General features: G+C 42.0%; 1 protein-coding gene across 1 annotated transcript; it reads right to left on the bottom strand.

Annotated features, from left to right (window-relative positions):
• Positions 1–11,819: 11,819 nt before the first annotated feature.
• LOC114839780 (zinc finger protein 345-like) lies at positions 11,820–15,679 on the bottom strand. Its single transcript, XM_029122099.2, has 3 exons — positions 14,975–15,679; positions 14,211–14,418; positions 11,820–13,537 (listed from the first exon to the last, which is right to left on the bottom strand). Exons 2-3 carry the CDS (start codon positions 14,413–14,415, stop codon positions 11,961–11,963), a joined length of 1,782 nt encoding a protein of 593 aa, XP_028977932.2. The 5' UTR covers positions 14,416–14,418; positions 14,975–15,679; the 3' UTR covers positions 11,820–11,960.
• Positions 15,680–17,016: the final 1,337 nt, after the last annotated feature.

The following is a 17,016-nucleotide window of genomic DNA, read 5'->3' as shown; positions in this document are numbered from 1 at the left end:
TTGAAAGACCAGCAGTAATAGAGGGATGAAATACAGGTGATTATAGAGAGATGAGATACAGGTGATGAAAAACAAAGGCAAAATGAAGGTAAGAGGAATTATGTTTTCTTATTTATTTTTTGTCCGTTTGACTTCCGGGGAGAGTATCTGCTGGCGTTGTTTCTGAATTGCCGCTTTTCCTTAGAAACTGTCCTTGTAACGTATTGTTTGTCTTTTGTTTTTATGAGTTTGCTTTATGTTATTGTCTTTACCCTCTGGCTATTCTAGATGTGAAGTTGGACTTCAGTCGGCTGCCTTGTTTTGGAAAATCACTAACATCATAAAGCTAGTAGCTAATCTTGGCGTGGTTTGTGAGCTGGGTAGCCGAAACGCTAATGTTACAACCGCGTTGAAATGTGTTGAAGGACTTCCGATTTTATTCCACTTCAATGGACACCTCTGCATTTTGATAACATCAACATCACACCGGATTTCACCTGAAACACGTTTTAAACTTGATTGGCTCATACTTTCCTCCAGACTACCACATTGCTGGCTGGCTAGCTCTACAGTTCATATATCCCTCTTTGGCCTGCGTTGTGTCATCCTGGTCTTCACCTGTTTGTTGTGACCTGGGCTCCAGCAGACGACTTACTCTGAGTAAGTCACCACTGTCTTTTTGTCTGTTGTCTACTGGTGAGGGCTGTGTGTGCTGTGGGGTCTTTTAGCAGCCAGGGTCTGGTACTGGCTAGGTTGGTTTTATAGTCTGTCTTGTGTTTCCGTGTGATTGTTCTGTCAACTCAACTGGATCCATAATCTTTGCCATGTATCAGCAACCATACCTCCACCTGCTTCTGCTGTTGACATTGTACCCTGGATTATTAAGGCTCACATCCAACATTCGTCCTCCTACAATATTCTACTCCCGTTTGGATCTACTAGCTTTGAATAACAACTACCCACCTCCTCCTGTTGTAACCCAGCGTGCCCGTGCGTCTGCCATTTTCTGTAGACGTCTCTATCAACATCGAGGCTCCCGACGTAACTGGTCTACCAACTCTAACACCTATAGCAACATAATCTCCATATGGTCTCAGTCCCGTCCTCCTAGATACCCTCCATATCGAACTATAAATAATTTTTTTCTTCGCCCCCTCCAACCTATGACCATCTGCACCCCCACTGCACCCTGTCGAACTACCAATCTTGCTCTCCTCAACACCCGTTCTATTAACAATAAAGCTCCACTGCTACATGAATTAATACTGGATAACAAACTGGACTTCCTTTTTCTCACGGAAACCTGGCAACTGACAGATGATTTTTTATCACTCAATTTAGCTACTCCCCCTGGTTACAATTATCTGTGCCACCCCCGTCTCACTGGTCGTGGTGGTGGCCTAGCTGTATTATACAATTCCACTAACAAATTAACTGAACTGTCATTTACCTCATTCTCCTCATTTGAATACATTGCTTTCAAAGCATCATGCTCCCTGACCACCATTCTTGTATATCGTCCCCCAAAACACAACGAATCATTTGTATCTGATCTAGCAGACCTACTCACAATCATTACTCCTTCCTCACCCCACCTACTCCTGCTCGGTGATATGAATATTCATGTTGACACACCAAACTCCAAACTTGCCTCTGATTTTATTGCTGTATTGGACTGTTTTAATATCACCCAGCACGTCCATTTCCCCACTCACATTAAGGGCCACACACTCGACCTTGTCTGCTCTGTCGGCCTTAACCTCTCAGATATTTCCCCTTCTGTTTTCCCCCCTGTCTGATCACAAGATTTTACATTTTTCTTTCTCCTCCAAAATACCCCACAACACTGATAAGCGTCTAATCTCCTTCCGTAATATCAAAGCTGTCGACCCTCTCCATCTCTCCACTGCCATTTGCTCTGCACTACCCCTGGAACATGCTCCCAACAACCTTGATGATCTGGCAAATAAGTTCAACAGCGCTCTCTCTTCCTCCCTTAACACTCTGGCACCACTTAGAGCTAAGCATGTTTCATTCACCACCTCATCTCGGTTTACTCCTGAGCTCCGTTCTCTGAAGCAGGTTGGCAGACGCCTGGAACGCCTGGCTAGATCAACGGGGCTCACTATTCACACCGAAGCATACAAACATCACTTCTCTACATACAGAGATGCCCTCAGTACTGCTCGGTCCTCCTACTTCTGCAACATTATCAGTAGCTCTAATATGAACTCACATACCTTATTCTCAACAGTCAACAAGCTACTTCAGCCTCGCCATAACAACCATACCTCACATACTCTCCCTGCCAGCACTTTCCTTTCATTCTACAAAGACAAAATCAAAAAAATCAATGCATCACTGTTAGGTCAGTTTCCCTGTTCCCTTTCTCCAACCGCTGATTACTCACTCTGTCCACCGCCTGTCCTTCGCACTCACCTTCATACATTCTCCCCCATTGACTCTGACTATATCACCAAAATTATACTCTCGTCCAAATCAACTTCCTGTTCCCTTGATCCCATTCCAGCCTCTCTCATTAAAGCCTGCCTGCCTGCACTCTGTCCCTACATCACACGCATCATTAACCTATCCCTCACCCATGGCATTGTCCCGTCCATCTATAAAACTGCTGCTGTCACTCCCATCTTAAAGAAGCCTGGACTAGATACCACCATCCTGAACAATTTCCGCCCGATATCCAACCTCCCCTTCCTTGCCAAAACCCTGGAAAGGACGGTTGCCTCTCAACTCCAACAACACCTGCTTCACAATGACCTGTTTGAACCCCTCCAGTCTGGTTTCCGCCCACTCCACAGCACAGAGACTGCACTACTCAAAGTTGTCAATGACCTCCTCATCTCTGCTGATGCTGGTTCCCTCAACATCCTGATTCTCCTGGATCTGAGTGCCGCATTTGACACCGTGAGCCACCAGATCCTCCTCACCAGGCTCAGGGGTCTGGGTGTTGAGGGAACCGCACTCTCCTGGCTACAAACCTACCTCACAAATCGAACCCATTACATCTCCCTCAGTCACCAAAAATCTGAAATATCTACAGTCACGCAGGGGGTCCCCCAGGGCTCTGTTCTGGGTCCCTTACTCTTCATTATTTACATCCTCCCCCTTGGTCAGATCCTCCGCCACTTCAACCTTAATTTCCACTGCTATGCTGATGACACACAGATTTATCTCAGCAACAAATCTCTCACCAACCCACCTCTGGCCCATATTGAATCATGTCTCTCTGAAATAAAAATATGGATGCATCACAACTTCCTCAAACTCAACAGTGAAAAAACAGAACTTCTTCTCATTGGCACCAAATCCACCCTTAGTAAAACTGGCACATTCTCTCTCACCATTGACAACACTGTAGTTTCTCCTTCCCCCTGTGCTCGCAACCTTGGGGTCATCCTTGACTCCACCCTCTGTTTCGAGCAACACATTAAACAGACTGTCAAATCATCTTTCTTTCATCTTCGTAACATTGTAAAACTCAAATCCTCCCTCCCCCCACCTGCAGCTGAAACTCTGATTCATGCATTCATCTCCTCCCGTCTTGACTATTGTAACTCCCTCTTGTCCGGCATCAACTCCTCATACCTCCATAAGCTCCAAATGGTTCAAAACTCTGCTGCGAGGCTTCTTACTCATTCAAAGTCCTGGCAGCACATCACCCCCATCCTCTGTGAGCTTCACTGGCTCCCTGTCAAACAGCGCATTGAATACAAAATACTCCTCCTGACTTACAAAGCCCTCCACAAACTTGCTCCCCCCTACCTCTCGGACCTTCTTCAACACTATCAACCTTCACGCTCACTCCGCTCTTGTACAGCAGGCCACCTCATCATCCCCAGATCCAAGCTACAGAGCTTTGGTGATAGGGCATTCTCCAGGGTTGCTCCCCGGCTCTGGAACTCACTGCCACAATCCATCCTTGACTCTGACTCTCTTAACACCTTCCGCCTCCGCCTTAAGCCATTTCTGTTTAAACAAGCCTTCCCATAGCCCCTTTGTTGTTGTATATTTTATTTCTCAGTGTTCTTTGTTTTGCTTGTTTTTGTGAAGCGTCTTTGGGTCATTGAAAAGCGCTATATAAATCCCATGTATTATTATTATTATTATTATAGGTGATAATAGAGGCCGAAAATGAGCTTTTTTGAAAGACCAGCAGTAATAGAGGGATGAGATACAGGTGATAATAGAGAGATGAGATACAGGTGATAATAGAGAGATGAGATACAGGTGATAATAGAGGGATGAGATACAGGTGATAATAGAGGGATGAGATACAGGTGATAATAGAGGGATGAGATACAGGTGATAATAGAGGGATGAGATACAGGTGATAATAGAGGGATGAGATAGAGGTGATAATAGAGGGATGAGATAGAGGTACAGTGCGTGGTGTTGTTATGAGGGAGAGGAAGTGGTGTTAGAGTGTTTCATGCCAAAATAGTTTCCCATGTTGCATTGCAAGGGAGGATGTCTGGTGTGGTCTGGAGGAAATGTCGTGGTCAGACAGGGGGGAGATTAGATGACCCATGGGGTTGATTAAGTTGCAGCATCTTATTTATTTTACAAAGTGTGATGTACATAATATACATCATTTTGTTGTTGTTTTTCACCTTCTGTTTGCTGTAAAAAGTTAGCTACAATAATGAGAACTGTATGAAGATTTATTTTTTTGACAGCCATAGTCTATTTAGACAATAATAGCAATTTTACAGTGTTTTCTAGTGGGTTTTCGTTGCACTTTAAGAGTACACGGTCATTTGACGATATATGTCTTAGCATTTTGACTATCCTGGTTTAAGCAATATAAAGGAACATTTTATTAATGTAAACAAATTCATTAATAAATAAACATTTGAAACATGAGTAAATCCTTTTGATTGAGTTATCACCTTTTGCAGGTGAAACAGAGTGTTGTGCTAAATGTTCACATGTGAGGATTGCCTTAACCTCTAACAAAAATGTTTTTACTGCACAAACAAAAAGTTGAGTATAGTATACCTTTTGGTGAATTTAAGTACTAAATTAAACCCATTGAATGTGTTGGCGAGGGAGAGGATAAATATCTAAATTAAATTGGTCAATTTAGGTACTATATTTTTCGATTGACAGGGGGATGAATTTTGCCGGTGCCTGGTGGAAATTGTGCACCACTTGAATTAAATGAATGAAAATGTACTCTTAAAGACGTCATTCTATATTTATAGAAGGCACCTAATTAAATATCGTGTGTTTCTATGCTGTTATCACAGTTCTACGTCAGCTTTTGGGTGAATTTACAGCAGGATCGGCTTTACATGCGATTAGACCGCTTCTTCATTTTTCATCCCGTAAGGACAGCTAGCACCCCGGTCCGGTGTCACAACGCTATGCCAGAGAATACTTAATATGTTAACACCCACACAATATATTTGCTGTCTGTTGCTGTTTAAAGACACAAGCGTATTTTGCAGAGGAAAAAAAGTTTAGGTAACCAGACGCTTATTGGAACCCTTTTAGAAGCGAGACAGTTGAGAGCCAGAAGCAACAATTGCGTGACAAATCACATGCTCCCGTTGATAGAATGTAATATTCAACAGTACAACAACAAGCGACTCCATGTTTACCACTTCAACTTCCTTACTCCTGCACACTCTGTCCCCCCTCGGCTTCCAGGTCACACACCTCCTCCTCTGCCTGGCAGTGGATATGGCCAGCCAACTCTCCTTCCACAATCACCTACTGCTGCACAATATCGGGGAGTGTTGGGATGCAGGAAGCCCACGCTTCGAGGTTTGCTGTGAAATGTCAACCCAATCTGCGCCAAGCGGTCAAGGAGTGTATCCACTTGTATCCGAGAAACATTATCACGTGATTGATGACATTTGAAGCTTCGGACGTCACACAACCGTCTGATAAGATTTTGAAAGACATGGCTCCAACCATGCTTTAAATCATATGAAATCAAATTACTCTACAACATAATTATCAAGTCTTGAACTCATAAAAAATCACAAATTAACTGGTGAATTTCAATGTTTGTGCTACACCTTATTAATTATCAATAACTGGTGATTATCAAATTAGTGTAGCCTATTGTTAGAATTCTCATTCAAATTTCGATAAGACATCAGCTGGCTGATAGCTGTTGAGAATTTTACGTGTATCAGAGTTTCTGAAGAAGGACGAGGCTCCGGTCCAAATTGAAATTTAGCACAAAGATTTATTAATATGAATTGATAAGTCAAAATACATGAAATACACTGCAGCGGTCAAATATTTGCTCAACCCTCGAGCTTCCACAAAATATTTGCCCAGAATAAAGATCGAAAATCGGTTTTGATACTCCTGCCACAGGGGCGGTTACTTTTCACTCTCTTGAGTAAAACCCATCCTTATTGGCTCTTTGTTGGCATGGTGACATGTTGGACGAATCTCTTTGTTTTCGCTTTACCATGAAGAAGGGCATGCTCTTACTCTCGGTCATAGATCAACAGGTTATTTGCATACAGGTGTGAAATCTTAACCAGGTTACAGTCATTTACATTCTATTGTCCTAACCTAGACTATAACATCAGGGGGCTGGAGACAGAAGGTCTCTTTGTGCTGTATAGGGGGCAGTTTCATTTGTATGTTAATTGTGGGTTTTTAATCCTGTCTCTCTATCTGAGCCAGGTGTAAAGTCTGAGTGAGTGTGGCTGAGTGTAATGTAAACTTTTAATGGTTATTGTATTCAATCATATTTCCCTAACCTGGCTGCAGCATACAATTTAATAAAACAAAAACATAAGAATACATGGTTATTAAATCAGCATTATTTAAACTACATTTATCTCAACATAGCTCAGTGTGTATAATTGTGGCCAGATGCGTAACTATTTTGAAAGTCTGGTTCGAGTCGAGATGTTCATATATTGATTTGTTGAAACCCTGGCAACACTGCATTTATAATTTCTACTTCAGGAATATTTGCTCGTAAGTTAATACTACATCTTAAATCAAGCATCGGAGCCACTGTATTTTATGTATCATTCAGACATATACAAAATGTTTTTCAACCCAGTCTGATCCATGTGAAAGGCCCGCGGCCGGCTGAGGATAGCATCATTGTAACAATACTGAATGATGTCGTCGAAGCCTCGTTTGATCACGTGCTTTCTCCAAAGCCTCTTATAAAATGTTGGTTTCTTTGTTTGTTCGATGTGTTAAGAATTTTACGTGTATCAGAATTTCTGAAGAAGGACGAGGCTCCGGTCCAAATGGAAATTTAGTACAAAGATTTATTAATATGAATTGATAAGTCAAAATACATGAAATACACTGCAGCGGTCAAATATTTGCTCAACCCTCGAGCTTCCACAAAATATTTGCCCAGAATAAAGATCGAAAATCGGTTTTGATACTCCTGCCACAGGGGCGGTTTCTTTTCACTCTCGTGAGTAAAACCCATCCTTATTGGCTCTTTGTTGGCATGGTGACATGTTGGACGAATCTCTTTGTTTTCGCTTTACCATGAAGAAGGGCATGCTCTAAACTCTTCCCATTTGGGGGTTACTCTCGGTCATAGATCAACAGGTTCTTTGCATACAGGTGTGAAATCTTAACCAGGTTACAGTAATTTACATTCTATTGTCCTAACCTAGACTAGAACATCAGGGGGCTGGAGACAGAAGGTCTCTTTGTGCTGTATAGGGGGCAGTTTCATTTGTATGTTAATTGTGGGTTTTTAATCCTGTCTCTCTATCTGAGCCAGGTGTAAAGTCTGAGTGAGTGTGGCTGAGTGTAATGTAAACTTTTTATGGTTATTGTATTCAATCATATTTCCCTAACCTGGCTGCAGCATACAATTTAATAAAAAAAAAACATAAGAATACATGGTTATTAAATCAGCATTATTTAAACTTCATTATTTAAACTACATCGTCCTCGACTGGTCACCTTATTTAGTCATTTAAAGAAATTAAGCAAACGTTTTGTTTTCAAACAATCCTGTTATTGTTGTTCATATTACTCGTTACATTTAGTGCATCTTTTGACACCTTCATAATCCGATAACATTCGAGCGGATGCACAGTTTAAAAAAAAAAAAGTAATCTGGAAAGGCAAGATGAATGAGGGATACGAACCGCTGTTTAATTCCCCTTCCCAATGCACACGTCTAACCACTGCACCAGGAAGTCATGTAGGATACTATGGAAGAAGATATGAACATTAAACATGATATTTTCCTCTCAAGCAGGTGTCACCACTCTGCAGTGGGTTCAAAAGTCTTGAGAGAAGGAGCCGTTTTTCAACAATTCCTTAGATAAAAACCTTGAATGCTTCAGAAAGAGCAGAAGGGCAATGGCCCTAGGAAGAGATGTGACTGGGCTAGCCTTGTGTCAATATAGAAAATGAACCAATGTGCCGCTGTCCCTGCTTTATAGGCCGGTTGTTGCACAATTAAAAAAAGATTACATTAATTTTGGCTCGGCCTACTGGACATTTCCCTGTATGCCAGTTTACCAGTCCAGGTATATTCCTGGGCCTACAACAATGCCTCAAAAGGCAGCTTCTCATCAGTCTAGTACAGAAACCAATTGTTTGTGTAACAATCCAGGACTCAGGTATATGCAAATCTGGTCATTTCTTAAGTATGTGTGTGTGTAATTACCAGTATCACAGGTTTGGGTTATTAATCCACCAGAGTGATTGGAGATCAGTGCTGCCTAACCCTGTTCCTTGAGATCTATTGTCCTGTAGGTTCTTTCCAACCCTAATTTAGCACACCTAAAAATTTGCTAGATGACAAGCTAAATCAGGGTGGAATAGAAAACCTGCAGGACAGTAGATCAGGAACAAGGTGGACAGACCTGTTGTAGATTAATTAGGAATGATGTCATAATCTATATATCAAAGTAACACCATTTATTTGGATCAAGTAATATAGTTGCAATACATTTCATAGTTACATACCAGCAATATTCAATGTCCCCCTAAACTGCATAAACATCTAGAAAGTATAACATAAGTATCTAAAACACATGATAGCAATAAAACACAATCCGTCGGGAGGATTCTTTACACAGAACAGACTCAAATAACTGTTGGAGACATTACTATTCATCCTAATAGCAGTCATTTCTAAAACACACCCCAAAATATTTATTAGCATAACTTTACCTTGGCAAACACAATGAACACAAAGGACAGGATCTATCCCACTTAACCAATGTCTAATGGATTGGGTGTTGCCGCCTGTTGTTGTCAGCCTGGCAACACAATCATTCTACAACAATCTGGTGAAGTTTAATCTATAACCTGTACAGTTAAATAAAGCATATTAGAATATTCACCCTTTTATGGGGAACAAGTGAAATCACTACGGATAAATGTCCACAATATCATTGATTTCTTTACATTCCAGTTTACACAGAGTTTCACACCTCTCCAAGTGAGCTGGGGGGGGGGGGGGGCTGATGGCCCACACCTGGTGTTCCAGACCTTTAGAGAAAGAATGCAATGCAGGACACCTGATAAACAAGGGTCTGTTGGAGAGTTTTTGTTTCTTGTTTGCGGCCCGAGTCCTGCCTCCTAATAGTTACGTCTCAAATTTTATACCTGTGCAGTTTATAGCCTTCATTCTCAAAGAATCTCTCTCTTATAAGCAATATTGCTATGGAAATGAACACTATATCTGAATTAAATCAACATTAAACTGAATGGAATCAGGACCTTGTGAATCAAATACAAATCAGGAGATCAGTGCCGACACCTATTCCTAAAGGGATGTAATGTTTATTACCTTTACTGGAGGGGCTAGACTGAGATAATCAGAGAGACCGTAAAATGTTTTTTAAAAAGTGATACAAATGACATTAATAATCCAAGAAAGCATGAGTATAATATGTAATCCATACAGATTACACACCGGTCTCCCACAGAACAATGAACATCCTCCCCTCTTACACACCTGTCATTTTATACCAAACATTTATTTAGTTAAATGTGTGAGAGCACTAATTGCCCCTTCCCGGGGGAGGCCCCGGACAGGGCCCAACAGGCAGGAAATCAATCCAACCACATTGCCAGGCATCAACCAAAGGGACACCCTGAATGAGGGCCGAGTATTGCCAGCAGAGTACAGCCCAATTGCACAAGTGTGCAACAGAGAGACAACAACAAGCCAGTGACTCTAGCCCCGAAAGGCATTGGAGGGAGGGCATCCCAGTGGCGACGAGAGCCCACCTGGCAAGCATCAGTCCATACTTGTTCTGAGAAATGAAGGCCATTCCTAGCAGGAAACTGGTTCTTAACTGGTAGCTTCATTAAATATTACCCCAAAAACACAAGTCTCAACATCATCAGTGAAGAGGTGACCCTGGGATGCTGCCCTTACAGGCACAGTTGCAAATATAAAGACATGTCTCAGACTGGCCAATACAAAGAAAATGTTAAGATGGGAAAAAGAACAGACACCATATGCCATTTCCTGTGGACAATGCTGGATTGGAGTTCATTTCCACCTACAAAGGGACAATGACCCAAAGAACTATTTAGGGAAGAAGCAGTCATCTGTTATACTGTCTATAATGGAGGGGCCAACACAGTCACTGGACTCACTGAATGGCTAAGTAAATATATCTAGTGACCCTGGTGCCATTTTTCTGGATGTTGACTATACTCAAACACTTGCATAGGAGTTAGTTGCCATAATAGCTAAGTTTTTCAAAAATGTGCACACTTTGTGGTATAAAGGTTTTGGTGTCCCGGCGGCGGTACTCCCTGTGAGAACAGGTTTTAAGTATTTCAGTTCCTTCAGTACTCTATGACGTATGTCAGTTAAGAGAAGGTATACAGTTTTGACACTATGTTAAGAGAGTAAAAAAGCACTTCCCACATTTAAAAGTAGTGTTAGCTGTACTATGTGCCCTCTGATGTGTTTTGAGGGAAACAATATGCTTGAATCTCTTCCCTTAGTCAGAACAGGAGTAAGGCTTCTACCTAGCATGCATGTGCGGGTGAGCTGTAAGGTTACATAGTTGAGAGAAACCCTTCCCAAAGTCAGAACAAGAGTATGGCTTCTCTCCAGTGCGAAATCTTTGATAACAAGTTAGTTCATATGACGAAATGAAACTCTTCCCACAGTCAGAACAAGGTTAAGCTTCCTCTTCTGTGTCTATGCGCTAGTGAGTTTTAAGGCTGCCTGAATGAGAAACTCTTCCCACAGTCAGGACAGGAGCATGGCCTCTATCCAGTGTGCCTGCACTGGTGAATATTAGGTTGCCTAATTGAGAGGAAGTCTTCTCACAGTCAGAACAGAAGTATGGCTTTTCTTAAGTGTGTATGCGCTGGTGAGTTTTAACACCGCTTAAACTAGAGACATTTTTCCCACAGTCAGAACAGGAGTATGCCTTCTCGCTATTGTGTATGCGCTTGTGATATTTAAGGGTGCCTTCACGAGAGAAACTCTACCCACAGTCAGAACATGAGTATGGCTTCTCTCCAGTGTGTACGCGCTGATGGGTTGTAACGCCACTTAACCTAGAGAATCCTTTCCCACAGTCAGAACAGAAGTATGGCTTCTCTCCAGTGTGTATGCGCTTGTGATTACTAAGGGTGCCTGTATGGGAGAAACTCTTCCCACAGTGAGAACAAGAGTAAGGCTTCTCTCTAGTGTGTATGCGCTGGTGATCTTTAAGGCTGCCTAAATAAGAAAAACTCTTCCCACAGTCAGGACAGGAGTATGGCTTCTCTCCAGTGTGTATGCGCTGGTGAATAGTAAGGATGCATATGTGAGAGAAACTCTTCCCACAGTCAGGACAGGAGTATGGCTTCTCTCCAGTGTGTATGCGCTGGTGAATAGTAAGGATGCATATGTGAGAGAAACTCTTCCCACAGTCAGGACAGGAGTATGGCTTATCTCCAGTGTGTATGCGCAGATGACCTTTAAGGCTGCGTGAACTTGAGAAACTCTTCCCACAGTCAGGACAGGAGTATGGGTTCTATCCAGTGTGTATGCGCAGATGACCTTTAAGGCTGCCTGAACTTGAGAAACTCTTCCCACAGTCACAACAGGAGTAGGGCTTCTCTCCTGTGTGCGTTCTCCGATGTCTAGTTAGTTTATATGATGAAATGAAACTCTTCTCACAGTCAGAACAGGAGTAAGGCTTCTCTCCAGTTTGTATGCGCTGGTGATTATTAAGGTGGGCTGATTGAGAGAAACTCTTCCCACAGTCAGAACAGGAGTAAGGCTTCTCTCCAGTGTGTATGCGCTGGTGAATAGTAAGGATGCTTATGTGAGAGAAACTCTTCCCACAGTCAGGACAGGAGTATAGGTTCTCTCCAGTGTGTATGCGCATGTGACCTTTAAGGCCGCCTGAACTTGAGAAACTCTTCCCACAGTCAGGACAGGAGTATGGGTTCTCTCCAGTGTGTATGCGCAGATGATCTTTAAGGCTGCCTGAACCTGAGAAACTCTTCCCACAGTCACAACAGGAGTAGGGCTTCTCTCCTGTGTGCGTTCTCTGATGTCTAGTTAGTGTATATGATGAAATGAAACTCTTCCCACAGTCAGAACAGGAGTAAGGCTTCTCTCCAGTGTGTATGCGCTGGTGAATATTAAGGTGGGCTGATTGAGAGAAACTCTTCCCACAGTCAGAACAGGAGTAAGGCTTCTCTCCAGTGTGTATGCGCTGGTGAATAGTAAGGGTGCTTATGTGAGAGAAACTCTTCCCACAGGCAGAACAGGAGTATGGCTTCTCTCCAGTGTGTATGCGCTGGTGAATAGTAAGGTTGCTTATGTGAGAGAAACTCTTCCCACAGTCAGGACAGGAGTATAGGTTCTCTCCAGTGTGTATGCGCATGTGACCTTTAAGGCTGCGTGCACTTGAGAAACTCTTCCCACAGTCAGGACGGGAGTATGGGTTCTCTCCAGTGTGTATGCACAGATGACCTTTAAGGCTGCCTGAACTTGAGAAACTCTTCCCACAGTCACAACAGGAGTAGGGCTTCTCTCCTGTGTGCGTTCTCTGATGTCTAGTTAGTTTATATGATGAAATGAAACTCTTCTCACAGTCAGAACAGGAGTAAGGCTTCTCTCCAGTGTGTATGCGCTGGTGAATATTAAGGTGGGCTGATTGAGAGAAACTCTTCCCACAGTCAGAACAGGAGTAAGGCTTCTCTCCAGTGTGTATGCGCTGGTGAATAGTAAGGGTGCTTATGTAAGAGAAACTCTTCCCACAGTCAGGACAGGAGTATAGGTTCTCTCCAGTGTGTATGCGCATGTGACCTTTAAGGCTGCGTGAACTTGAGAAACTCTTCCCACAGTCAGGACGGGAGTATGGGTTCTCTCCAGTGTGTATGCGCAGATGACCTTTAAGGCTGCCTGAACTTGAGAAACTCTTCCCACAGTCAAAACAGGAGTATGGTTTCTCTCCAGAGTGTATATTAATATGTCTTTTTAGCAGTGATATAGAAAGGAAATGTTTTCCACAATGGGGGCAGAGGTGAGACTTTTCTTCACAATCATCCTGCTGTTGCTCTCCAGGTGTAGGCAATGTAAGAACTTCAGCAAACTCATCTGTGTGATTAATATCAGAAAAGTTCATTAGTGCAGTGACACTATGTCAATGCAGTTAGTTGAATACATTAAAGTTCAATGGAACTATTCCAAGAGTTAAGAGTGATAAACGTAAACATTTTCTGAAAACAGTTCCCCCAGGCATAACAATAAATTGCCAACATTTTAATTCATTCAGTGCCCTCCAAAAATGGTGTCACCCAGGGTAAGAAAACACTTTAAATGTCATTGTTGTTTATCAACCTGATCAGGAAAACAATTGTCAGGATAGGGCTACAAAGATAGTTACACTCCTGAAAACATGTATGTGAGAAATAGAGGCATTTATCATCTCATTAGTTCCAAGCCTTTTATTCTGATCAATGGGATATGTAACATAGACCAGGGGGAAATATGGCCCACAAAGGCCTGGTGTGTATAATAGATTGGGGTATAATAAAGTGGGTAGTTGAAATGAGCCCAATATGGAGCCTGTGGAGAAACCCGCCATTTCAGTCCAATGTAGTTCCCATGTAGCACCACATAAAGCTTGAAGATGGGACTCACATGGGTCTTGCATAGGTTGCACAGTTGGGGACCACCTAACACCCAATGTAATCCTGAATCAAACCCATATGGGCCCCACATACAAATGTTGGCTGGGATTAAACCCTCTTCATAAACCAGTCCTTACCTTGATTAGTAAAATCCCCAATCTTCTTCTCCTCTTCATATTTAATATCATTCGTCCCCAGTGTTTGACTGCAGTCTTCCAGCTTCTCTGATTTCATCTCTGAATCCACCAACGAACACTGAGTTCCACTGTCCCAATAAGGATCCAGTGACTCTTCTTTAGGCTCAGTGTGGAAGGAGAGCAGCAGGCTGGGTTTGTCCTCCATCTGCTAAAATAAAGACCAAACCAGACCCACATAAGACTGATGAACATGTCTGATGGGAATACAATGCAACACAATGGAGGAAAAACAACAAACAATCACAATATCAAAACAACAGATCTGGGTAAAATACTTAGTGTACTTGACTGTATCGAGTACAAAGACGACAACAACAAAACACTCATTTTTAACTGCAAGGGATGTGACCCAAAATGAACATTTTCTTTACTGTTTAACTAGCAGTTTATGGTTTTTCGGTAGACACTGCCAGATAATCAGGCTACAGTCTCCCTGTTGCAAGGTATTATGAGAAACCGGAGGAATGAATGAATTTGCAATTACAGAATTAAGATTTCTATCTAATCAGAAGGACAGTCTACAACACCAACAGGTAGCAGACTAGGCTAGCGAATTAGCCTGTTAACCAAATGGGGTTGGAGCCTACAAAAAGCTGTTATATGCTATGTTTTTTCATCACTTAGCTTAATTGACTTCTACTGATTTAACTATGTGAAGACACAGTAAATAGTAAATATAAATAAAAAGCAATATCTTCATTTACCAACGTAAGCAGATTATTTTCCTAGTACCGTCTCCTATTCCTCGCCAGCCTCAACGATTCGATCCGTGTACGACTCGTTCAACGGTCATTCCACCGTGAACAGGGTGACTGAGAACCAGTTAAGAGCTAGTTCTCCGTTTTTCTGTTATTTCAAGCTAGGGGGTTTAAATAAATTAGCGGGTCCGTGTATGGTGTGGACAATCGTTATTCTTCCCTAAACAGGCAAACGAATCATAATTTTCTTACTCTTTCTGCAAGGTATCTCCTTTCGGTTAAGGAGCCTCTTAAACCAGACCTAGAAGCTTGACGAGATCAAAGAAGAAAATGCAAAACCTCTATGCTTTTTCTTCTTCTTCGTTGTCGAATCGCAATCATGTGAAAAGTGCATATACTGCCACCTACTGTACCGGAGTGTGAGGCCTATCTACATCATATTCTTCTACTAAAACCTGCCTCCCTGAGAAATTGAAACACAGATACAAGTAAAAATGGATGGATGAGATACAGAGATAATAGAGGGATGAGATACAGGTGATAATTGAGGAATGAGATACAGACGATAAGAGGGATGAGATAAAGGTGATTATAGGGGGATGAGATACAGGTGATAATAGAAAGATGAGATATAGTTGATTATAGAGGGATGAGATACAGGTGATAATAGAGGGATGAAATAAAAGTAGTTAGTTCAGAATCAGCTACAGGTCGGCTGACTCGATTTTCTTCTCATACAATCCCGCAGTGTCACAGTGCATTTCCCTGTTGAAGCAGAGCGTCCATTGACTTCAATGGGGCTGCTTAGAACAGTTTTTTTTCAGTGCTCCGAAAGTAGACGGTGATTGGATAAATGCTGTGATTATGTCCCGCCCATGGACGCGTCTCTGGGGGTGAATGAGGAGTGGGCTGGCCCGGACTCCGGGCTTCCGCGTGATGATTGGAGGATATGACGATCTGTCAAACTGCATCTCCTTTTGACTGACAGTGTACTATAGTGTACTCTGTGCTATAAGAAGTCACTGAAGCTATTTTGCGCTCAGTCCCATCGCAGAAGTGTATACGAAAGACAAACTGCTGCAATATTTCTTGATATTTGTTTGGCGAAATTGCTAGCCAATTTGCATTTATATATTTGTGTAAAAAATAAATAAAAAATGTTATTTTCTGGAGTCCAAAAGACCCCGAGTTTCACTACAAATGAAGACCATCGGAGGGTTATAATGTAGGCCGAAAAAGAGCTTTTTTGAAAGACCAGCAGTAATAGAGGGATGAGATACAGGTGATAATAGAGGGATGAGATACAGGTGATAATAGAGGGATGAGATACAGGTGATAATAGAGGGATGAGATACAGGTGATAATAGAGGCATGAGATACAGGTGATAATAGAGAGATGAGATACAGGTGATAATAGAGGGATGAGATGCAGGTGATAATAGAGGGATGAGATGCAGGTGATAATAGAGGGATGAGATACAGGTGATAATAGAGGGATGAGATACAGGTGATAATAGAGGGATGAGATACAGGTGATAATAGAGGGATGAGATAGAGGTACAGTGCGTGGTGTTGTTATGAGGGAGAGGAAGTGGTGTTAGAGTGTTTCATGCCAAAATAGTTTCCCATGTTGCATTGCAAGGGAGGATGTCTGGTGTGGTCTGGAGGAAATGTTGTGGTCAGACAGGGGGGAGATTAGATGACCCATGGGGTTGATTAAGTTGCAGCATCTTATTTATTTTACAAAGTGTGATGTACATAATATACATCATTTTGTTGTTGTTTTTCACCTTCTGTTTGCTGTAAAAAGCTAGCTACAATAATGAGAACTGTATGAAGAATTTTTTTTTGACAGCCATAGTAGGCTATTTAGACAATAATAGCAATTTCACAGTGTTTTCTAGTGGGTTTTCGTTGCACTTTAAGAGTACACGGTCATTTGACGATATATGTCTTAGCATTTTGACTGTCTTGGTTTAAGCAATATAAAGGAACCTTTTCTTTATTTTGGTGAAAATTGTAAACAAATTCATTAATAAATAAACATT

Source organism: Esox lucius, chromosome 9 (assembly GCF_011004845.1).
Source record: "Esox lucius isolate fEsoLuc1 chromosome 9, fEsoLuc1.pri, whole genome shotgun sequence".
Taxonomy (NCBI): domain Eukaryota; kingdom Metazoa; phylum Chordata; class Actinopteri; order Esociformes; family Esocidae; genus Esox; species Esox lucius.
This window is presented reverse-complemented; position numbering and strand designations above follow the sequence as displayed.

Bases quoted from the DNA above. Each gene is read 5' to 3' on its own strand.
- LOC114839780 (XM_029122099.2), bottom strand. From the start codon at position 14,415: ATGGAGGACAAACCCAGCCTGCTGCTCTCCTTCCACACTGAGCCTAAA. The intron at 13,538-14,210 runs GTAAGGACTGGT...TTAATCACACAG, and splicing joins TGGGGATTTTACTAATCAAG to ATGAGTTTGCTGAAGTTCTT.